General features: G+C 36.0%; 2 protein-coding genes across 2 annotated transcripts in view; one reads left to right on the top strand and one right to left on the bottom strand.

The window, feature by feature from the left end:
• The window catches only part of LOC136025058 (protein TEX261-like), a 77,961-nt gene extending 62,239 nt beyond the window's left edge, over window positions 1-15,722 (bottom strand). Inside the window, exons 1-2 of the mRNA XM_065700739.1 lie at window positions 15,625-15,722; window positions 6,321-6,400 (exon numbers count right to left, since the gene is read on the bottom strand). Of these exons, the coding sequence (XP_065556811.1) occupies window positions 6,321-6,400; window positions 15,625-15,694 (150 nt within the window). The 5' untranslated portion in view covers window positions 15,695-15,722. The remainder of the gene's footprint in view (window positions 1-6,320; window positions 6,401-15,624) is intronic.
• A 2,692-nt stretch (window positions 15,723-18,414) lies between these two features.
• LOC136025057 (structural maintenance of chromosomes protein 3-like) overlaps window positions 18,415-25,412 on the top strand; it is a 94,233-nt gene continuing 87,235 nt past the window's right edge. The window contains exon 1 of the mRNA XM_065700738.1: window positions 18,415-18,510. Within this exon, the coding sequence (XP_065556810.1) occupies window positions 18,496-18,510 (15 nt within the window). The 5' untranslated portion in view covers window positions 18,415-18,495. The remainder of the gene's footprint in view (window positions 18,511-25,412) is intronic.

The following is a 25,412-nucleotide window of genomic DNA, read 5'->3' as shown; positions in this document are numbered from 1 at the left end:
CGCAGCCCACACTTTCAATGTATACTCCAAGCCCCTTATTGCCCTCCAAACCCCGGTTTACCCCAATCAAAAGCACAAAAAAACGTTTTCAATCCTATTAATGCAAGAACTGAGTATTACAGAAAGACCTTTGTACCAGCGTTATTTGAAATCTTATATATATATATATATATATATATATATATATATATATATATATATATATATATATATATATATATATATATATATATATAAATAAGTTGTCTGTGTGTCGAGTGACGTCATGTCATCAGGTCGTCACGTCGTCATTAAGACGATGACGTCATTAAAGGTATTTCAGACATTCGTTCACGGAAAAATGTTTAATTGTAAAATGACTGAAGAACCTACAATGTCAACAGCCGAGGAAGCTGCTCAAAGAGTCTATGCCAAAAAACTTGCTGCTGATAGAGAAAGTAAGAAAAGAAAGCGTGCCGAGGAATCACATGAGCAACGCGAAACCAGACTTGCCGCTAAAAGAGAAAGTGAAAAAAGAAGGTGTGCCAAGGAATCACAAGAACAGCAAGAAAGCAGGCTTGCGGCTGATAGAGAAAGTAAGAACAGAAAGCGTGCCGAGGAATCCCAAGAGCAACGCGAAACCAGACTTGCTGCTAAAAGAGAAAGTGAAAAAAGAAGGCGTGCCAAGGAATCACAAGAACAGCAAGAAAACAGGCTTGCGGCTGATAGAGAAAGTAAGAAAAGCAAGTGTGCCAAGGAATCACAAGAGCAACCTGAAAATTATCGCCTGGCATTCAGGTACAGCCCAGTCGATGATTATAGCTTGAGTAGATGTGTTAAAATCGGGACTATGTCTTAAATTTGTCCCTATTGCAAGGCCTTGAAATTCAATGGTGAAACAATGGGAATGTGTTGCGCCTCAGGAAAAGTTAAACTTCCTCTATTGGCTGCACCACCAGAGCCATTGAAGACTTTGCTTACTGGAACTACGTCAGAATCTAAGCGTTTTTTATCACAGATCAGAAAATATAACTCATATTTCCAAATGACGTCGTTTGGTGCCCAAATCGAAAATCCAGATCAATTTATGCCTACTTTCAAAGTAAAAGGGCAAATTTATCATAGAGCAGGGTCCCTTCTACCATTCTTAGGCGAGAATCAAATTTTTACAATTGTACTTCATCAGTGATAGAAATTCTGAATTGAAAGCACGTTCTGAAATTTTTCCCAAGGTTGAAAGGACAATCGTTTCCCAATTGCAACATCATTTCCACGAAAATAATAATTTAGTGCGTCTGTTCAAAACAGCCATCGATTTGATGCCTACTGATACGCATAAAATTGTTATTTCCGCTGACAAAACGCCTCCTGGCCAACATGTGCGTAGATACAATGCTCCAACTATCGACGAAGTGGCAATCGTTATGGTCAGTGATCAGTTTTTACCTCGAGATATTATTCTTCATAAGCGAAACGCTCAGTTGGTAAGAATTGCTGAAACTCATCGATGCTACGATGCCCTACAATATCCTATCATTTTTTGGGGTGGAGCCGACGGCTATCACTTTAATATTAAATTGATGAATCCAGCCACTAACAAAGAAAAGAATAAGAAATGCAGTGCAATGCATTATTATTCCTTTAGAATAATGATTCGGCAGGATGAAGACAATTATATTTTAAAATGCCGTCAATTGTTTCACCAATACGTCGTTGATATGTATGCAAAAATTGAATCAGAACGTTTGCTATATATCCGTCTGAATCAGACCAAGCTCCGCTCTGAACAATACATTCATTTGCGAGATACAGTCGTAAATGACGGTAATACCACAAACGTTGGAAGATTAACGATTTTACCTTCGTCATATGCTGGCAGTCCCCGTCATATGCATGAATATGCTCAAGATGCTATTGCGTAGGTTCGTCTCTATGGTCGTCCAGATTTATTTATTACATTTACATGTAATCAATCTTGGGACGATATACGGCAGCTTTTACTTCAAGGACAATCGGCGGTTCATAGACATGACATTAGGGCCCGTGTCTTCCGGCAAAAGTTGAAATCACTGATAAACTACAAAGTAAAACTTGAAGTGTTTGGGTCGGTGCGATGCTGGATGTACTCAGTGGAATGGCAAAAACGAGGTTTGCCACACGCACATATACTAATCTGGCTATATAATAAAATTACTTCTAACGAAAGTGATGATGTCATTTCCGCTGAAATACCTGATGAAAATGTCGATAAGGGGTTATATGATATTGTTGTACAAAATATGATACACGAACCTTGCGGTGCACTGAACGAAAATTTACCATGCATGGCCAAAGGAAGGTGCACAAAGCAATATCCTTGACTTTTAGTATCCAACACTGATGGTGCAACACTGGCAATGATGGTTACCCACAATATAGAAGAAGATCTACTGAAGATGGCGGTAAAACAGCAATAATAAAGAAGCGTAACGGTACCACCATCGAAGTAGATAACCAGTGGGTTGTTCCATATTCCCCATTATTATCAAAAACATTTAATGCACACATAAACGTTGAATACTGTAACTCCGTGAAGGCAATCAAATACATATGTAAATACGTCAACAAAGGCAGTGACATGGCAGTTTTTGGCTTGCAGTCCGAAATCAAAGATATCGACGAAATCGTACAATATCAGGCTGGAAGATACATAAGCAGTAATGAAGCTGTTTGGCGAATTCTTTCATTTCCAATACATGAACGTAGTCCAGCTGTTGTTCACTTAGCGGTACATTTACAGAATGGTCAACGTGTTTATTTTTCGGAATCCAACGTGCAACAAAGAGCCCTGAATCCACCGGATACAAAGTTAACTGCTTTCTTTTCGCAATGCAAAAATGATTCTTTTGCAAAAAACTGCTGTATACTGAAGTGCCTTCGTATTACACGTGGAATACTAAAAATAAAGTATTTGAACGTCGAAAACAGGGTAAGTCAGTCGACGGCCAACCTACCATCTTCAAAGATACCACAATAGGTAGACTCTACACCGTTCACCCCAATCAACATGAATGCTTCTTTCTACGCCTGCTTTTGGTGAATGTACCCGGTCCGACGTCCTTGAGAACTGTAAACGGTACTATACATGACACTTACCGTAGTGCATGCCAAGCTCTGAATTTATTGGAGAATGAACAACACTGGGATAACTGCATCAATGACGCGTGCGAAACGTCAACTCCAAGTCAAATTCATGCATTGTTTGGCATCATACTAACAACTTGCTCTCCATTAGCTCCTACAGAGTTATGGGGAAAATATAAATCAAAAATGTCCGAAGATATACTCCATCGAAAACGGTTAGAGACGTCAGATATGACTTTTGATTTTACATCAGAAATTTATAACTACACTTTAGTTATTATAGAAGATTTGTGCGTATGTATGGCAAACAAACCTCTTCAGGATTTGGGAATGCCTTCACCTAATCGTACCGCTTCTGTTTCGACATGTGTAGAATTGGATCGTGAACAAAGTTACAGTACGAGTGATCTATTGTCGTATGTACAAAATAACGTTTCCAAGTTAACGTCGGAACAAAAAGACATTTATGATACGATAATGCATTGTGTCGATAACAACGTTGGAGAAATTTTCTTTTTGGATGCGCCAGGAGGTCCTGGTAAAACGTTTGTGATAAAACTGATTCTGGCATCAATTCGATCAAAAAATGATATAGCGTTGGCAATTGCGTCGTCCGGAATAGCCGCAACGTTTCTGCCTGGTGGAAGAACTGCTCATTCCGCTTTGAAATTGCCTCTGAATTTGCATTCTACAAAAACTCCCACGTGCAATATTTCCAAATCATCTGGGATGGGTAAAGTATTGCAGCAATGCAAACTTATTATTTGGGACGAGTGCACAATGGCAGACAAAAAATCGCTCGAGGCTCTGGATCAATGTTTGAAAGATTTGCGAGGGAATTCGAAACCCTTTGGCAGCACATTAATATTGCTTGCGGGAGATTTCAGGCAAACATTACCTATAATACCTAGATCAACCCCTGCAGACGAAATGAATGCTTGCCTGAAAAATTCTAATTTATGGGCAAACGTAAAAACATTAAAATTAAATACAAATATGCGTGTCCGATTGCAAAACGATGACTCTGGTCAAACATTTTCAGATCAATTGCTGGCAATTGGAAACGGAAAGCTCCCAGTAGACTCAATTTCAGGACGTATAGAACTACCTGCTAAATTCTGTAATTTAGTGACGTCCAAAAATGAATTGATTGAAAAAGTATTTCCGAATATTCTAAACAATTATAAAAATAATAAATGGCTAAGTGAAAGAGCGATTCTTGCACCCAAAAATATAGACGTCCACGAAATCAACAATATTGTTTTGACCAAGATTCGAGACCAGGCAGTCCTTTACAAGTCAGTCGACACAGTTTTGGAACCAAATGAGGCGGTTAATTATCCATCTGAATTTTAAATTCCATGGATCTTTCAGGGTTTCCACCACACGTGCTACAACTAAAAATAGGCGTACCAATAATACTGTTAAGAAATATCAACCCACCAAAGCTTTGCAATGGCACGCGACTTGCCGTAAAAAAAAACAATAGAAAACGTAATAGAGGCCACAATCTTGACAGGGCCTTTTGAGGGTGAGGCTGTTCTTATTCCTCGCATTCCCATGATTCCAAAGGATCTGCCTTTTCAATGCAAAAGATTGCAATTCCCATTAACAAGACCTCTTGTTAATGCAAGAAGAAGTTCTCACTTTATGTTTTAGCTCATTTTGTGCATGAGATTGAACAGTATTTTTTTAAAGTTTACTGCATCTATATAAATTTCTCCTAGCCAAGGTTCAGGTTTTGGAAGCTTTGTCACAATTTTGGTCTTAGGAGAATTACTTCTCCAAATATAACATGACTGTATTTTCTGAAACAATGAGCCCCTGGGTACTACTTTAACAAGCAAGCCGTTTTTCGGAGCATAGATAAGAGATACTCATCTGATTTGTACCTGATGGATACCCTTACCCCAGCCTAGTAGCGAGTGTGGTAGCCTGGGTTGGCAATTGGATAATATCAAGTCGAGGAGATTCCATGTGTTTGGTTTTCTCCAGTGTGGTTTTTTGTAGCCAAAATTATAAGAAAAATCATACAGTTTGTAATTTGTTTAGGTCTTATTGCATATGGATGGGAGTGCAAGCCTTAATGTTAGGGTGCCTTCCTCACAAAATTCCTACACCTTCTATCTACAGGGTTTCCTTTAATTCTATGGACCATCCAAAATTGTCAGAGGTGTTGAATTTGATAATTTGAATTTGATTACATCCATTGGATACACAAGATACAGACTTTTGATTTCTATAGTTTTGGTTACTGTTGATGAATATTATTCCTTACAAAATATGACAAAAAGAAAAAGAGACAAACATTGAAAAATGATTGACTAAGTCAGATACAGCTATATAACTTTCAGCAGAGAGTGAAGATGAGAAAATATAGTCAATCAACATGGCACTACAGTCAGTAGCAATAAAAGTAGTAGGCATTACTTGACTGAATTAACCTCAGCAATGGCTTAAAAATATCTTTTAGAAGATTAAAAATAAGATCTTCCATAAGAACATACTATTTACACCTATCTTCAGCTGTCTCCAAATTCCATCAAAAGGGTTTGCTCTGTCCAAAGTAAGGAGTATATCCTATAGAAAATAGAGATGTCCAGAAGTTGAATTCTTGAATATAACAATTTTGAGATCCAAAATAACAGGATTCTGCTATAATATCTATAACATAAAAAATAACATCTTGGCTCTGCCTCCCCCAAAAGTCCTTAAGGCCATTATTCCAGTACCATGGAAAACATCCAGATAATGTGTGAAACAATAGATTCGAAGATTAAACAAAGAAGGGTATATTCTCACAATAATATTGAGGTAACATTAAGATCTTGAAGTTGAAATGCAAAACTCATAGTTCAAAAATACTAAGAATATTTGGTTGCCCTCCAAAGACGTCTTATTTAGAAGTATTCTTATTGATATTAAAACCACAGTGCAATGTCAAGCAAAATTAAACCCAGCTCAATATTTTCCTTAACTACAGAAAAAATGGCAATATTCCCATGACAACATTTAAAACACACAACACAAATTAATTTCACTAGCAGTACATACAACTTATGAAAAAACACAGGGATTCTAAGTAAAAGACCATCAAAGCCAAAAAATAAGGGAAGCTGAGAGAACACCAGAAATCAGCACAGAGATTGGTCATTTAGCAACAAAAATACACATCAAAATGCATGCATTAACTAGGTTTCTATGGGGTATTTACTCACTATGATAATTTTTCTTAGGATCTTTCCTGTAATGACTGTGTATTCTTCTATCAATTCTGCTAAATAATAGAGGCCGGCAGCTAGAAAAAAAAAATGTGTTAGATCCAGCCAGAAAAGGTACTTAGAGCCTATAAAGAAACTGAAGATGCATAATAAAAACAACTGGTTAAGAGAAAAAAATGAGTTTAGAAGTACACATACATAAACCCTACACGTCATTGGCCCTACCTCTTCAAGTCTCTTCGTGGTTATGAGTTTCCCTGCAATTTCTCATATTTTTTTAAATTACTTTGCCTGATTTTCAAATTTGCCCCCTGCTAAAAAATTCTAAACAAGTAATAAAACAAATATTCAATTAAAATGAATATAAAAAAAAAATAGACAAAAGTAGATAGTAATTTTACCATGAATAAGTATGTTACTGACACACTTCAAACATAACAAAGGTTAGAGGGTCATTAGCAAATAACAGCAAACTATAGATTACTTTACTTTAAATTTTCACTATTCAATTGATTTTTACATACATTTGAAATGAATGGATTTGAAAGGATAATTTTGATTAATAGTTTATTGTATGGTTGAGTAACAAGAATAAATTTATTGTAAGAAATATACCAATATAGGAAAAAAATTCCTGGAGGTTTCTGTAGTATCAAGAGCCTGAATTCTGGGAGATTCAGACAGCAACAAGTAATTATGAATGATCAGAACCTTAACATCTAGCAAATGAGCTTCAATCATGGTGAAAGTAATCATGGCAATTTTCCTGCTGATAGACACCAAACACCATTTGTGAAACCAGGTACTAACCATGTTTTTGCTTTGGACTTCTAAATTTCAGTAATTAGTCAATGTCAATAATTAGTCATTAAAAAAACAAGCTCATTGATCATGAAATAGCAACTTTGGTGGAATCAAACAGAATCTGTAAAACATGTTGGCTACTTATCATGGTTACATTTTGTACTTATATGTTGCAATATTAGCCTCAGATATGCAATCTACAAAAAAAAAATTCCTAAATAAAGACTTCACAAAAAACCAAACACCATTAATGAGATAGTAAATTTTGTTTCTGGACTTCTAGATTCCAATCAACAATATAAAATATTGTTGGCCACAATAATGATGCTTTCAAAATTGCAAAAGAACTGAAAACTGGAAGAACTGTTCTAGCATCAGTATGAACAGATAGCAAAGATTCTCTTTGTTATATTTACAAATGAAGAAAGAATGATCTACTTAGCAAGTTTGATTTAGAGAATGCTGTTCTTAATTCTATCATGGATCAGGGATAATTTATTTGCCTGGTTATGCTAGCCTATAAAAGTTGTCTCAAGTGAAAAACAATGAAACTGGCAAATTCCTTTATAATTGCAACTACATATCTGATCTAAAGATACTAGTTTTTTTAGGCCATCTTTTTGGAGAAACATGGTAAGAATGAGGTAGAAAATTTTGCAAAACATCCCCCTTCCTTATCAAATAAGTTTAGAAAAACTTACTATAGTCCTGTTATTAAAGAAACAACAGAGCTGGAATCTAGCAACCCATTTCATATATCTCTAAGCACATATAACATTAGTGCTGATTGAAGGGTGGGGCATTTACCCCCCCCCCATAGATTTAAAAAATACATTTTGTTGGTACTTTCACCAAAAACATCCTTTTTACATTGTTTTATTGAAAAAATTGTCCTCAATGAAAGGAATTGACTTCACTGACAGGTACCCCTATTGGTTTGAATGTGTATAATACATTAGTAAAGCAATGCCTAAGGTATCTCTTGTTGCATTCGTGGAGGATACAAACTATGGGTAAAAAAACTGCCAGGTCAGCTCATCTACAATTATGTCCAACTTGAATCTCCTTGGAAGGGCAGAAAATATGGCATAAGCTAGAGTTATCAAGCTGATGAACATTATGGGTTGGAGAAATGGTAGCAAATATCTTTAAGCTAGATACATAAAGGTTGGCACTTCTGAAGGAAATGTACTAAACAAATAAACCATTAGGTTTCTTATCTTATGATAGTTCTAATAATATATCTCAGGGGGTATTCACTATCTTTAAAAGTTTCTGAGCTAGGTGAATTCAGAAATTTAAAGAAATAATCTACAAATTAGGTGAAAATATCACCCAAAGCCTTTTTTATACTCTTTCTAAGCATAACTTTTGCTTTACTCAGTAATTCAATTTTAAGCTCTTTGTGTCAATTTTAAGCTCAGTCAATTTAACTTTACAAGTGAATAACACTTTCAGGACTAGATCTACAATCAAAGTTAGGACCTGGAGAGATTCTAAGATCCTGATTGTAGTAAAAGTACATTGTAAGGTAGAAATAATATAAAAACAGAAGTAGGGAAAGGTACTCAGAAGATGGACAATTAATCACTATTACAACAGGTACATCACTGTCAAATATTTATTAGGCTATACAAAACCTAGAAGGAGGATTGTTCTACCCTTAAATTTGTCTAAATTCTCTTGATAAATGTGTATTTACCTTAAATATTTTTACCATAGAAAATAAAGCTCCTTTTTTCAAAAAACAAACAAACAAATCTCCTATGAGCAACAACTAAAACAGCTTGACCTTCCTACCCTAACATACTATAAAAATAGAGGAGATGTCATCCTAACATTTAAGATGATAACCAGTGATACTATTAAGCCCCTTTAAAATCACAGTGAATACACCAGAACATGAGGAAACCTCAAAAAACTGCATCAAAAATTTTACAGAAAGTATAAGAAGCTGAACTTCTTAACCAATCATGTTGTTCCACTGTGGAACTCACTGAGCAAATCTACAGTATCTGCCCAGTCAGTTGACAGCTTCAAGATTGTTGTTGACTGAGATTAGACTGGGAAGTCATGGAAGATGCAGTGGGATGAACCATTATCATCCGGCAGGGTATAATAGCCCACAAATGCACCAGGCAAGAAATACATGTTGTAACACAAAACAATTAAACCAAATTGCCCTGTATATATGTAAAAAGATATGATTATGAACTGTTACATGAATATTGATTCTACATTGCCTGGTGACATCTAATGGTTCTTCAACCTTAATCACTAAAAGATGCATTTTAAGGAAATTTAAGGTAATACTAACAATTTTTAAAAATCTGAAAGCCAGCAAGGAGTCTAATCATAGATACACACTTTAAACTTTAGAATTATATAAGGCATTTGTCAGGACTAATTTGGAGTTTGGCATGTGTGTTGCTAGACCCCTCAACAAAGGTGACCCGCAGAAGTTAGAAGTAGTTCAGAGATGTTGCTCCACAAATGATGATGGCTGATGCATGTTACTGATCTAGATCATGCCAGTGGTATTTATAGTTCCTGCATGACCACTCATTACCCAGTGACTTCTTGAAAGTTACAGGTGAAGTTGCTGACACTGTACACTTGGAGAAGGAATTCTAGTCATTAACAACTCTTTCAGAGAAGAAGTTTTGACACATTCTTGTGTTCACATGGTATTTAGAAAGTTTCTTTGAATGGCCTCTTGTATGGGATTTGTAGGACTTATTCAGGTTGAGGAGACTAGATGTGTCATTGGAGAGTGTAACATTCTGACTTACCTTTTCTATTCCAGTTGACCTGGGTTCTACAAGTATTGAATAAACGTCTGCTTACGAATCAACCGACTTTTTAAATGGTGTCAGAGCCCCTCTAAAAGTCATGGAAGCCAACGTACCATACCCCACAATGGACTGGTCAAGCAACAACCTCAAAGAGGCATGGTCGAGATTCCAAACACATGCAACCCTCATGTTCCAAGGACCCCTTAGTGGAAAGACTGAAAAAATCCACTGTGCGTTCTTGCTGATCTGGCTAGGAGAAAAAGGGAGAGACATTTTCAGTACATTTACAATATCTGCTGAAGAAACAGACAAAATTGGAGCATATAAATCCAAATTCAGTGAATATTTCAGCCCCCAGTCAAACATGGTGTTCTCAAGATACCTCTTTCACAAAAGAGACCAACGTGATGGTGAAACAATCAATCAGTACATCAAAGAATTAAAGTTATTGGCTCGGGAATGTGAATACTCCACAACAGACTTGAAAGAGGAAATGATAAGAGACAGACTTGTATGTGGTATCTCCTCAGCGAGAGTCAGAGAGAAGCTCCTACAGGCAGGTTCAAATCTGACCCTGTCACAAGCAGTTACTATATCGAGGGCACATGCAGAAACCCAGGTGCAACTTAGAACAATGTCGCAACCCTGCTCGAGCAGCACTCACGGAGGCCAGGATGCATACATTAAACAAGAAGTTGACTTCATTCGAAAAGGCAAGAAGATGAACCAGAGTGCACAAGCTTATAAACAATGTTACTTCTGTGGCGGAGAGTACTCCCCCCTGCACAAATGCCCAGCCAAAGGAAAAGCGTGTAGCAATTGCGACAAGCTAAATCATTTTGCGAAAGTTTGCAAAAGCAACAGAAAAAGTCAACCTCATAAACCAGGAAGCATGTCAAAATGAAGACAATGATCTCTTTATTGATACAGTGATCATTATTGATTCTGTTAACATGGACAAAGGTGAGGACCAACCCCATGTGAAGCTCATGGTCAATGGACAAGCCAGAATCACTTTCAAAATCGACACTGGCGCCCAAGCAAACATCATTCCAGAAAGGATTTCAAGACCCTCAAGCCAAAGCCTGTAGTAAATGAAATGCTACAGATTCTTACTAGTTTTGGCGGCCAGAAAAAACATACGCTTGGAGTCTGCAACCTGACATGTACATACACAAACGGCAGCAGTGAAACTCAGCCCTTCTTCATTGTAAAAGATGCCCCCATACCAATCCTTGGCTTTGATACTAGCAGGTCAACTTAGTCAAGCTGGTCCTCACAGTCAAGAGCTCAGAGGTCCAGAAATCAACTCCACTTGTCAAAGAATTCCAAGACCTCTTCCAAGGTATTGGTCAGCTCAAAGGAAAGTGCCACATTACACATGAAAGAAGGAGCTGAACCAAAAGCAGTACCAGCTAGACACGTCATGATATCCCTCCAAGACAGATTTAAGAAGGAACTCGATAGGATGGAAAGCCTTGGGGTCATAGAAAAAGTCTCCCACCCCACAGATTGGGTCAATGCTGCAGTTGTAAATGAAAAGCCTGACAAGAGTCTTTGGGTGTGCATCAACCCCCATGACTTGAATTTGGCCATCAAACGACCCCATCATCCAATGCCTACATTCGACGAAGCTGTTTTGAAACATGCCAGCACTAAGTACTTCACAAAACTTGACGCTCGCCATGGATATTGGTCGCTTGAACTTGACGAGGAGTTGTCCGAATTAACAACATTCAACACACCATATGGCCAATACAAGTTCAAATGGATGCCGTTCAGCCTAATCTCGGCGCAAGACGAATTCCAGCACTGCATGGAGGAGGCCTTTGAAGGTATCAAAGGTTTTTCAGTCATAGTGGATGACATCATCATATCTGGCTGAACTGATGAAGAGCACGATTCTAATGTGTGCAGCGCGCTTATAAGAGCCCACAAGAAATGCGTGAAGCTCAACCTTCAAAAATGCGTGTTCAAAAGTGATAGCATCCCTTACTTTGGACACATAATATTGGAAGCTGGCATCCATCCAGATCCACGGAAGGTTCGAGCACTAAAGGAAATGCGCATCCTATCGACTAAAGATGAACTTCAGACCGTCTTGGGAATGATGAACTATCTGGCAAGGTATATACCCAATCTTTCCTCACTGAACCAACCACTTCACAAACTGGCAAACCAGCAAGAGTTCAAGTGGGAAGAGGAGTGGAACTCAGCATTCACAAACATCAAAGAATCAATTTGTGACTCATTATCATTCCTTGATCCAACATCAGGAAACATTGAGCTCCAAGTCAATGCTTTGAAGTTCGGCCTTGGGGCTACCATTCTTCAGAATGGGAAAACTGTATCCTTTGCATCAAGATTGCTTAATCGCACCGAGCAGAATTATTCACAGATAGAAAAAGAATTATACTCTATCCTCTTCGACTGCCTGAATTATCATCAGTACCTGTATGGCTAGAAATTCATTGTTGTGTCCAACCACAAACCCCTGCAAGTCATCCTAAACCGCCCAATTTTGAAGTCATCACCTAGGCTGCAGCGGATGTTACTGAAAATCCAGCCATATGATTTTACAGTGATATTTTGCCCTGGTAAAGAAATTCCTGTTGCCAACGCCCTATCCCACTTATATCTCCCTGAAGAGGATACAGAAACGCAAATGGAGATCGAATCATACGTGCACTCTGTGATGACGCTTCTCCCAATAAGCCTGGGCAGGCCTAAAAAGCTAAAAGAAGAGACAGCAGCTGATCATCAATTGGTTGAGCACACTAAGACTATCCAAAGTGGCTGGCCCAAATCTAAAAGGTCCATCCCCACAAACATACTCCCATTTAGGAACGTCAGACACAAGTTAACAGTCATAGACCTGATCATATTGAAAGGCGATTGTTTGGTCATTCCAAAAAATTCCCACAAGAACATCCTAGACCGCATCCATTCATCATACCTGGGAATTGAAAAGACTAAGCAACGAGCTTGCTCTATTGTGTTTTGGCCAGGTATGACAAAGGATGTTGAAGAACATATCAGACACTGCTATGCATGTACCAAATATCAAAACTCAAATCAAAAGGAGCCATTGTTACCTCATGATATCCTGCACCTACCTTGGGAGAAGATTGGTTGTGATCTGTTCTACAAGAGTGGAGAATATTACCTCATCACTGTCAACTATTACAGCCGGTCTTTTGAGGTTGATAGAGTTGGTAGCAATGCATACGCCCATCAAATCGTATCATGTTTGAAGAAACAATATGCACGGTATGGAATCCCTAGCATCCTTGTCTCCAATAATGGTCTGCAATTCACATCAGCTCTATTTCAGAAGTTCATAAAAGACTGGGAAATAGCTCACAAGACTTCATCGCCAAACTTTCCGTAGTCAAACAGACTTGCAGAAAGGACAGTACAAACAGCCAAGGATATCCTTACTAAGACTGATCTAACAGGAGACGATTTCAAGTTGGCTATGCTTGAATACAGGAACACACCTGTCAATGGACTGGCATCCCCAGCCCAGATGCTGATGAGCAGAAACTTGAAATTGATAGTTCCTTGCACTGGAGAACTACTCTCTCCAAAAATTGTTCATGATGGTGAGTTCATGCAGAACCAAAAAAAGCAACAATCACGCCAAAGGAAATACCACAACAGGCAGTCAAAAGAACTAAAACCCCTGCAAGTCAGCCAACCAATTCAAGCCCAAATCCAGGGCAAGACACGGCAGTCTGGCACAATCATGAGAGCAGACAAGCAGCCCAGATCATACATAATCAAGACAAATGAAGGAGGAACCTATTGGGAAAACAGGCATCACATAAAGGTGCTCTGCCATTCAAACAGGTCACCTGATGCTGCTGAAGCCCTGGAAACCCCACAAGGTGAATCTATGGGAAACCCACATGCCAAAGCTGTTACCTTGTCACACATAACTGCATTTGCTGCTCTCATCCCTCCACCTAAAATGCCTGATCTAAACTCACGGCCGACTTCCCATGATCTTAGTCCAGCATTCCATACCCCAATACCTGTACCAAGCACAAGTCACACAACCCATGCAGATCTACAGGGTGCTCTGTATTCAACCCATTCAGGTCAATGAGTAAAGCCTGTAAAGAAACTTAACCTGTAAATGTAAAGAAACTGTAGAGTGAGTGCAGTAGAGGTGAACTAGAGAAGTGATCCAAGTGCCTTATTGTATATGAAGTATGTATGAGAGTACAAAAAGTGTTAGAGAAGTGAGCCAAGCACCTTCTTGTATTCTAAGATTTAAGACTGCTAATTGTAGAGGTGAATTAGAGAAGTGATCCAAGTGCCTTATCATATTATGAAGTATGTATGAGAGAACAAAGTGTTAGAGAAGTGAGCCGAGCACCTTCTTGTATTCTAAGAGTGATGACAACTAATCAAAAGAATTGGTATGGTGATGCATGCCTGATTAAAGCGGGGTGGATTGGTTATGGAATAGTGTTATTTGTAGGAAAAATATAGTATGGTTTTTGTACAAGCTCACTAGTTTGGAAAAGAGGAAGGATGTAACATTCTGACTTACCTTTTCTATTCCAGTTGACCTGGGTTCTACAAGTATTGAATAAATGTCTGCTTACAAATCAACCAACTTTTTACAGAGAGTTTGTATGTAAGCAGCATGTCACCTTGTCTGTGGTGGGTATAACAGAGTAGGTAGTTAGAGTTTTTTTAGTCTTTCATAATAGGGAAGGTCTTTCAGCCTATCTACAACCTTGGTGGCATGCCTCTGCATGCTTTCAAGAAGTCTTGTGTCACCTTTGTATTGGGGAGTGGCTATGCAGTTTTGAAAGTTAAGGTTGGGTCTTATGATAGCCTTATAAAGTTTAAGAAAGACTTTGGGGGATCTGCTCAAAATAGATTTCTTGAGTAGGCAAAGTCTTGTGTTAGATTCGGAAACCATATTCCTTATGTGGGAGTGAAACTTGAGCTGATTATCAATGAGTACACCTAAGTCCCTTTCTTCATTGAGGGTTTAATCCTTATTTTGGTGGACAATGGTAATAAACTTAGAAAATGATGCCTAATCTTGAATGTAGGATCCCAAAGTTAGAGGAAAGGTTAGCTATAAAGCAGTTGGCCACTTCTAAAGGAAATGAGCTAAACAAATAGAAGTAGTACCATTAAATTCCTTGTCTGTATTATTTTCAGATATTATGGTGGCTTTCCTGGCAATGCACTTTAACCTCCCTCACTCCATGATAGTCCCAGACATATGCTAGTACAAATAATATATATTTCACCCTTACCTGAATCTTGTTACATGTCATAGTTTCCTTATTTAAACAATTTTCTGTAACCTCAACCTGAAAAAATTTAGTCTTGGCTGAGTAGGTTACTAGAAAATATGAGTAAAATTGTATTTGAAATTATATGAAGAAGCATGTAGTAATGGAGCCATCAGGGCAGGGGGTGCACTGTCAATAAAGTGACCATGATCTAGACCAATCAAAAACCAGAAATCTACCATTAAACTTTTATTTCTTTAGAATATTCTCTTCAAAAGCGGCCAGCCACTATACATCTACCTCTTTAAGTCATCAGAAAGCATCTATTTAATTTAGAACTGTGCTAATCCAAAGACAGGCCCAACAAATTAGCCGAATCAAATCAAATGCAAGATCTCTGCAAAACTTGTCCACCTGTAAACAAGTTGAGTTATTCACCTAAAGCTAACGTTGTGAGTAATACAAGGGCTAAGAGCCCGAGGATAGAGATGAAAAAAAGTATCCACATTTCTATTCTTTGAATTCTTTGCCGTTCCGGATAACATAAGGCCTGTATGATTAGGGAAAATTATGGTGATAAAAGGGCGTGAACAATTTTGTCGCTCTTAGGTGACTTAGTGCTTCAGCGAGTTGTTAATAGTAGCAGTGGTAATCATAGTTAACATTTAAGGAAAAAATAGTACCAACAAAAAAATTGTCATTTGAACTTCAAGCCGCAATATGAACTTGCTTGCCTTTAGATTGTCTCCTCAAAATGTCATTATATATATATATATATATATACATATATTCAGAGGCTTCATATGCCCGCCATGTCCAAATTCCCAAGATAATAAAACACAGTAAAACATAGCATATGGCCGCTAATGAATTTTCAAAGACTAAACGCTAAAAGCGTCATTTCGTTTCTTTGATTAAAAAAAAAAACAAGATTTTTTTAACTGAAAGTTATTAACGACATTAAAACTTAAAACAAGCAGAAATTACTTCGTATATGAAAGGGGATTTTCCTCCTCAATGCTTCGCTCCTTATGCTAAAGTTTGACTCTCTCTATTAAATCTACTTTTTAAAACAGTAAAACACTTTAGCGTAAAGAGCGGGGCGGTGAAGAGGAAAAGCCCCTTTCATGTACGAAGTAATTTCTGTTCCTTTTAATTTTTAATATTACTCCTTACTTTTAGCTAGAAACACATGTTTTTTTATTTAATTTCTGGACGTTTTTGAATCAATGCATGTTTTGATCTTGGCTCTCCACAGATAAATGATAAAAGCGAAATTTGCATATTAATTTTTTCTGGCTAAATGGCTTACTCATAGTTTTAATCGGAAGATTTTGAGAGAAAAAAAGAGCGAGGGTGGAGACCTAGTTGCCTTCCAATTTTTTGATTATTTAAAAAGGCAACTAAAACTTTAAATTTTTTTTAAATAACGAACGTTTTCAATAGTAAAAATATGTGTAACTGACAACTTACGCAACAAACTTCTATATTCACGTGTTTTCAATACATATGTGAAGGGGTTCACTCCCTCGTCAATACTTTGCTCTTTACACAAAAACTTGCATTTCGTGCCAATTCCTTAAGAATGACCACTGAATCACAAAGGCCGGTATTACAAGGAGGTACACTCTTCATATGCGTATTAATTTCTGTTCGTTTTAAGTTTTAATGCTGCTCCTTACTTTCAGTTGAAAAAACATTTTATATTTATTTTTTCAGTATTTTTAAATAATGCTAGAAAATCCCGCGTCCCCTTCATTGAAATTCTCTTGCCCCATCACAAATTCTTCCATAAAAATATCCTCCCACGTAACCCCCTCCTCAACTTCTCCCCTGAAAACCTCTATACAATTCCCAATAACCATTACTATATGTAAACAGAGGTCAAAGTTTGTAACTTGCAGCCCCTCCCACGCGAACTGTGGGGGATTAAGTCGCCCCAAAGACATAGTTATTAAGTTTTCGACTATGGTGAATAAAAAGGCTATCCAAGACTTTTGATTCAGTGACTTTGGGAGAAAATGAACGTGGGAGGGGGCCTAGGTACCCTGCAATTTTTTTGTCACTCAAAAAGGGCAATAGAACTTTTAATTTATGTTAGGATGATTCCTCTCGCGACATTTTAGGACCACTAAGTCGGTATGATCACAACTGAAAAAAAAACAACAAATAAACACGCACCCGTAATCTGTCTTCTGGCAAAAAATACGAAATTCCACAATTTTGCAGACAGGAGCATGAAACTCCTACAACAGGGTTCACTGATACGATGGATCTGATGGTGAGATTTTCACTAAGATTGTTTGACTTTTAGGGGATGTTTCCCCCTATTTTCTAAAATAAGGCACATTTTCTCAGGCTCATAACTTTTGATGGGTAAGACTAATCTTGATGAAACTTACTTATCTAAAATTAACATTAAAATGCGATTCCTTAGATATAACTATTGGTATCAAAGTTCTACTTTTTAGAGTTTCGGTTACTATTGAGCCGGGTCGCTTCTTACTACAGTTTGTTACCACGAACTGTTTGATTATTTCACTGTAAATATATCTCATACGGAAAAGTTGGCTGGTTTCTATGATTAACTGAACATACCCAAATTGAACATAGTGGAGAATAACCTACTTAATGTATTTGCGTATAACAAATTAATTTTTTCAAGTAGGAATATAAAGTCAAATCTTTCAGCTATGTGTCAGAAATAAATCTTCAATTAATTTAACTTCCCTGTGTGTTAAGACTTACAATACTTTTGGTTAGGGTTTACGTGAGAACGCAAAAAGGTGTTTAAATGGTCAACTAAAAATAACGCACTATTAAAAAATAAAGGTGGATTTTAAGGACCTCTAGTAAATTGATGTTTAAGGTATACTCACCTCAAATTAGTTTAAGCTGTATTGCCAACTAGGTAAAATTGTGATGACCCTTTTTCGAAATTACAAGGCTTATTTATATTTAGGATGTACTGTCGCGAAACTGTTACGTGGAATTGTTACGATAGGTAGTTTATGCTTCAGTGATCCAGTCAATGGACACCCTTCACCCTTAGAAGTAAAAATTGAGCCTATATTACAGACAAACATTGTATGATACAGATATTGGTTCGTTGTTGGTTCCCTTCCACTTTTTGCTCTCTAAGGTCCCTGGTCCATGCATTGCTCCACTAGCGTAATTTTGAGCACCGTCACATTTTCTGGGCCTTCAACGAGTTTTTGTAACAGTGCCGAATCGAATTTCGGAAGAAAGCGATTATATTTATGCTAGCTTACCATTTTTCTGAAAGGAAATCTAATTTCCTAAAGAAAAATGTATATAAAACAGGTAATTTCCTTAATTAAATCTTTAATTTAACTAATGTATATTCTACTTGATAAATTTTTAGGTCTTCAAACCTTTACTACCTCTGAAAGCTTATGAGCTAGGTGAATTAAACTTTCAGAAATGAATCCACAGCCTAAATTAGGTTTTATGGTAGAAGCCTAGAATTAAGGCTCTTGAGAAGGGTAAATGTTAAGAAAAAACTACTAGTTCGCATTATGAAGTAAAACTGTAGATAACACATTTTGGATGTGCTTCCACTCTACTTTGCATTCATAATTAGCTAGATCATGGCAGAAATCTTCATTTTACCTTTATGATTTGTAATGTCAAGTTAAACAGTTCAAATCCAGTGCTAGTACAATAAAAGAAACTCTTTAAGCTGAATGATGATAGAATGTACAAAAATCCAGCAGTTTTTGAATAATATGTGAAGAGAACTAAATTTGTTTAAAATTTAATTCCAAACCTGTTCTTGGAATAGCATTGAATAAAGCTGCTTATATGATCAAAAATCAGGACAAACCACATGTCATTGGTAAAGCAATCATTGAACCAGATGTATTGAAGGTAACAAGTATCATGCTAGAAAAACAATCTGAAGTTAAGCTAACCCAAATTCCAATGCCATTGTAAAGAGGATAGAGGACATAAATAAAGACATTTTGGGTCAAGTAGTTGCAGGTCTTATTCCAAGCCTATCAAAACACAGCCCTCAACTTGGAAAGATCATAGATGTTTCCAATCTAGGCTAAGTCAGCTTACAGAATTTATCCACTATAACACATGATAAAGTAAGAATTTAATTTTGTGAGCCTCTACAATTACAGCTAAGGCAGATGAATGAATTCTTCAAAGAGAACAATTGTTGTTTATATAGGCTATGGTTTCTTCAGTACATAAAGTATAGAACTCCAGCCATGACAGGAAGAAAATATGGTCTTTATACACTAATGAGTAGCACACACCATACATCATTTTTATGTGTTGTATCCTGCAAAGCCTTATGTTGACAGAAAAAAACAACAATGTCTCCAAAACTAGCTAAACCATTTAAAATTGTAGTGAAATATTTAAACCATCTATGAAAAATTGCTCTGGAGCACTGCATAGAGAAATGGGATCTGAATTCAAGGCCCTTTTTACCGTTCCAACATTAGATGATAATCCTAAAGATTGGTAGCCTAATAAATCATTTTTTGCCATGCATATGGAATGAGGTCTGATTTTGGAAGAGCAGCAACATTGTCTTGCAAATTCCTTCACAAATATAGAATTCTTTCTGATTTTTGAGTACTTGACTAATATTTTTACATCTCTTAAATATTTCAACAAACAGATGCATTACAATTGAGTTAGTAGCATCAAAGCAAAAGAAAACCTGAAGACTTAAAGAAATAAAAAAACAGAGCAAAATAAATGAACAAAGAAACTATAATTGTGGAAATGACACAGAAAACAATAACTTTGAAAAATGTCCCCTGCTAGATGGCAAAATAAGTGAGAAAAAATTTATGCTTGAAAACAGAAAGATTTTTGTACTTGCAGAATTAAAGCAAGCAATTACCACAGACTTGGATTAGTTAGCAAAGTGTCTCAATGGATACCTACCTTCAAAGGAGTCATATCCAGCATAGATGAGACAACAGATGTCAATGACAATTAAATGAACTAGGGTCAACAACAACTCATTAGAACAACAGCACTCTCAATATCTAGGTATTGACATAATTGTAATGCATCCAGTTTTTGCTATGAAAGCTCTGGAGTGTTTAAGACCATTTGTTACAGCATATTATTGCATGTAATCTTTTTCAAGGATGCTAAGCATAAAAACAAAGAAAAGTAACAGACTTTGTTGCAAAAATGACAAGCGAGTGTACCTGCTAAGACAGACCTAACTTTTCTAAAATGGTCTCTGAAATGCAGCAGCATAAGTTATGCTAATTAGCAGTAAATAGTAAATATTCATTATTATGTTTTGGGTGAAAATGCTTATCTATGTACCTATGTATAAATATTTACCTATGTTTAATTAAAAAAAATATGCACCTATATTTTCTTGTGCCTATTTTGTCTATAAATTTGCAAATATGCTATGTCTCATGTATCAATGTTTGTTTATTTTCTGCACTAATGTTTTAATTTGACAAAAACTTCCAAATGTTTTTTGTTTGTAATTGACATGGGTTTGGTGGGCACACAAATGAAATTAGGGGGTTCAGTACCCTGAACATAGTTAAGAGCCACCATTATAAAGTAATAATTTCATTTTTTATTATTTTCCTTAATTTTTGATTTGTTATTATTTTAGGGCTATATGTGGAAAATCAGGGAGGGGTTTTGTCAGAAAAGCAACCATGATATTTAGAAATAATATTAAATACAGAACTCAGTGATACTACTTTTATTTGCTTAGAATGTTCTCTTTGGAATTGGCCAACTACTATATGTTTACCAAACAAAATATTGAAATCATAAACAGACAGTATTGCAGGTATGTTTAATCTTTAGTAAGAGTTATAAAGCAGAATAATTGTATTTAGATCAGCTAGGATGTAAGGGTGACTTCTGTTGAAGTTTTTTTTTTAGACAAGTGTAATGCCCTCAGCAACTAGACAGCACCTAATCTCAGATAAATAATTTGATTAAAAAATATCTTCTATAGTTGTGGGTAGTAGGTTTCTAATCTATGATTTGATATTGTCAGTTTTGATAGTTGGAATTGGTTGATGGTTGGTACTGGGCTATCTTGGATTGGATCCTAGTTTATTTAAATATAATTATTCTACTTTATCACCTTTCCCTTATATTGAATATATTCATAACAGTTTGTCTGATACTTTGTTTGATTTAAGGATCCCATGTCTAAGATTAAGCTGCATTTCCCAACTTTAGTCTCAAGCTTAAAGTGTGTGTCCATGATAAGGCTTACCTTTTGACTAACAGTTAAATTGTTATTATTGTCAATGGTTAAAATTTTCAAATTAATCCTCTCTTAATTAATTATGTTCCCCAAATTAATGTTCCTCTCCCTGAAGGTCCCAGATGTTGTTTAGAATTTCTTGATGCTTTGTTTTTCTTGGTAGAGAGGTTTCACTGTCAATAGCATTGTGCCTCATGATTGCACATGAATTTAAGATATGCTGAATATGAAATATTATTTAAAAATATTGATAACAATGGAAGGTATCATGATAATCTGATTAATAGAAATGCTGCATATTATAAAGTAAGAATTTTATTTTTTTGGTATTTTCTTTCAGTTTTGTATATATCTTATGGCTACACCTTAGCCTATCAGGGTGCATTGTCAGAAACGTAAATATGGTATTTGAAAACTGCATAAAATAAGGAATCTTATGGTACTGTTTTTGTTTCATTAAGATGTTCCCTTCTGTTGAGCTTCCAGCTAAGAATGTTCCAATATTCACTTGCCCAAACCCAACCATCAGGCCTTAATCTATCTGCATCATTTCAAAGATTAAGAAACACTTCTCCGTATTTTTGAAGAAACATTTGGTTTTTGAAGATAATCAATAATATTTGTCCAATGTTAAGAACTGTCATAGAACAGCCAGTGCCATTTCAAATGTACCTCAGCTCTCCCATCCCTCTTATAAGGCTGGCTATAGATATAGGCTGTATGCTAAATATAACTGATTTTGCTGTCTTTTTGAAAGTTTTTATTTATTCACATTTTTTTTTGTTTTTGTCATTATATACCAATTGTTGATGAGAAGTAGGCTGAGGACAAAAACAATGCAGAACCCCAGAATCAGCAAACTTTCAAAAATATTTTTTTTGTTTGTATTTATTTATGCCCAAGATCCTTTGATGGAAACACATAAAAACAAAAGAGTTGTGCCCCAAGCTCCCAATCATCCCCTTTCCAAATATAATTTTGTTGCTAACATGATTGTGTCTTGACCCCTCCCTCCATTTACAGGGCTAAATATAACCATAGATTATATACATAACCTTTGAAGAAAGCAGTATAATTACACAATTCTTACCCTATAATATTTAGAAATAATGCATTAGTCAAGTTCTTGTGGTTTTTAGGATTTGCTATATGTTTCTATATTGTTTTTGAATAAAATATATGTCCAATTGCTTTCATTATTTCACATTGACTTGATGTTGTAGGGATGGACTGCAGAATAATTTCCTAAATTAACAGGAATGTGATCATTGTTATGGTAAAAACTGTCAGTAAACATACTATTTGTTAAAGAAACTGATTGATAAATATAAATTAAAATGGAATGAACCATGGCAAAACAGTTAATTAAGATGTTCTGTATATTGCAAAGTGGAATATTTATGATCATAGCACTTTCTTCAATAGTTTGTATATACCCTTGGGCTATACCTGGCCTCATCAAGAGGGGAGGGGGGGCTGCATCAAGTAACAACCATTGTATAAGGAAGATGTATTCAGTAGAGGATATAGTGGTACTGCTCTGTTAATATAGTGTTTTCTTCAGGAGGGAACTTGGTGCATAATTACCTTTTCTTCTTTAATTTGATAGCTCTAAGATGATAATACTGCTGAAAATTCCTTTTAACATTCTCCAAAAATACTAATCACTACCATTGTGAATACATCCAAGCCCTGCCTGCCATCTTAACAGGTTTAGATTTAGCCCTTGACTATGTACAAAACTATTGATTTTTTTGGTTTGCATTATTCTTTTTGAAGTTATTTCTGATCAATAGTTGTCTCACAATACCATTAGCTAATTTGAAGAAAAAAACATGCGACATTAACAAAGTTTGTATACTATTATGGGGGAGGGGAAGGGGTTAGGAAGTCCCTTTTGATTTTTTGGTGCACACTCAGATGGAAGTGGTGCACAACAAAAAAAATTTCTCCTCTTTGCGGATCTTTTATATATCTGTCTAGATCACATACTTTTAATATCTCTCTGATGTTCTTGGCCAAGAATTGCCATTGCCTTGGTCATTCTATCCATTTGCTCAAGTCTCTAGCAAGTCTTATTTCATGCTTATTGTGATTACATTTGATAAGGTTGAAAGCTGTGTAAGCTTTTTTGCTAATATTTGACTTGATGCGACTCTGTGATATTTAAAACAAAAACGCAATGTATACTGACAGCTATCTTACTGACAAAACAAAACTATCTACAATCCCTGCCATTTTTTTTTCAAAAATATTGCATGTAGTTGATGAAAATGGTGCTTTGATTCCAACTGTTCCAGTGGTTGAGGCAAGGGTAGAAGGTACTTGTCTTTCTCATTCTTGGCAAAACCATTCCATTCAAAGGGATTAGTAATTAATGTTTTTTTATTGCAGCTTTGTACACCATTTTCCTTTTTTCGTGTTTTTAAATGCTCAAGACAGATTTAACATTAAGAATGAAACAGTTAGTCCTATAACAGTATTGCATTGATGCTAATTGTCCAGATCAGTTAGCTATTGGGTGTTGATCTACAATTATCAATGACTATGTTGGCTGATATAAAAACCAGAACAACAGTTTAAATACCTTGTTTCACTTCAACTTCTAGTAGAATAGTTTACTTGTAAATCTTAGCCATAGGAATATACTAACTTCCTGTAATGCCTCAGAAAAGTTACAAAATTCTTAAAAAAATTTGTAGATATAAAATAGCTGTTGTAAGTGTGTAACTCCATTGGCAAAACTACTCTGCACAACAGTTTGTTTGTTTTTACAGAGAATTTTCATTTACTTAATAGTTTTGGGAAATGAATAACATTGATCATCTATTTGATCTTATTTCTTCAAATTCAAAATTCTTAGCAAGGGGAGGATTTTCATTTCCTGGGAAAGATGGGATGAAATGAAGATGATACAAGAACTACAGCTACATTGGCTGCTTTACAATTGCCAACTTTCTAATCTTGTAACTAAAAAAAACAAAAAAACTGGCTTGCATGATTATTGCTCTATTTAACCAACAATATGTGCCATAAAATACTTTTTGAATAGGAGAAGAGCATTGTTTATGGTCCAAGTTAAACAAGAACAAATTGTTAGAAAATCATAGTTGCACATTTTGTCCCTTATATTCTGAAGCCTCTTGTTCATTTTCCCTTTTTTGGAACCAAAATTATTTTCCTAAAACCTACAAGGAAAGGAGAGTAGCAACTCTTATGGCCAGTTCTCCAATCTCCTCTTGGAATTAGCAAAAAATTAAATAAAATATGAATCATGATGATAATCATGACCAGATTTCTGATGCTCAAAAGTTCCTAATGTGTAGACATTAAAAACCAGGAAAGGACTATAAATTCCCTGAAACAGTTAATCAGAATTGTGAGGGTATAGTGACAAAACGTCATCATTTTGAGAGTAAATGGCTCCAAAGTATTTATGGTTGGTTTTCAGCCCCTTAAAAATTAGAGCATTCTATAAACACTGCTTTCTGTTTGTCAAATCTGATACCAGCAAAGGCTCACATCAGACACTTGGATACTTATTTTTGCAGCCATATTCTCACCATAAAGGTACTCTTGCTAAATTTAAAAATTGTGATGAAAGATAGTATCATATTACTGAATTACAAATATCTATGATGTTTATCAGAATACAAGATGAAAAAGCATTTTTATTGACAAGGAAAGGATGAAAAACCAAAAAATGTCAAGACTCCTTGTCAAGGCTATTCTTTTTGTGGTTTTCATGAACTAGCCCTGTGGGGTCTTCATGAAAAAAAGTGATCTACTTGCAAATAGTTTTGAAAATGAACTGGTATTTTGAGTTTTTTTTGCAATTGATGAGCATTTCAAATCATTCACTAGAAGGGCACAATGTGCATTTTCTTTAGTGCAGAGTGAAATCTTTGTTAATGTAGACAATGCCATTTAGGTTATGTGTATATTTTTTTTTACTGATGAAGTGAGTGATGTAACTTCA

Source organism: Artemia franciscana, chromosome 3, assembly GCF_032884065.1.
Source record: "Artemia franciscana chromosome 3, ASM3288406v1, whole genome shotgun sequence".
In the NCBI taxonomy this organism is placed as follows: Eukaryota; Metazoa; Arthropoda; class Branchiopoda; order Anostraca; family Artemiidae; genus Artemia; species Artemia franciscana.
The sequence above is the reverse complement of the archived record's forward strand: the minus strand, read 5'-3'. Positions and strand labels throughout refer to the sequence as shown.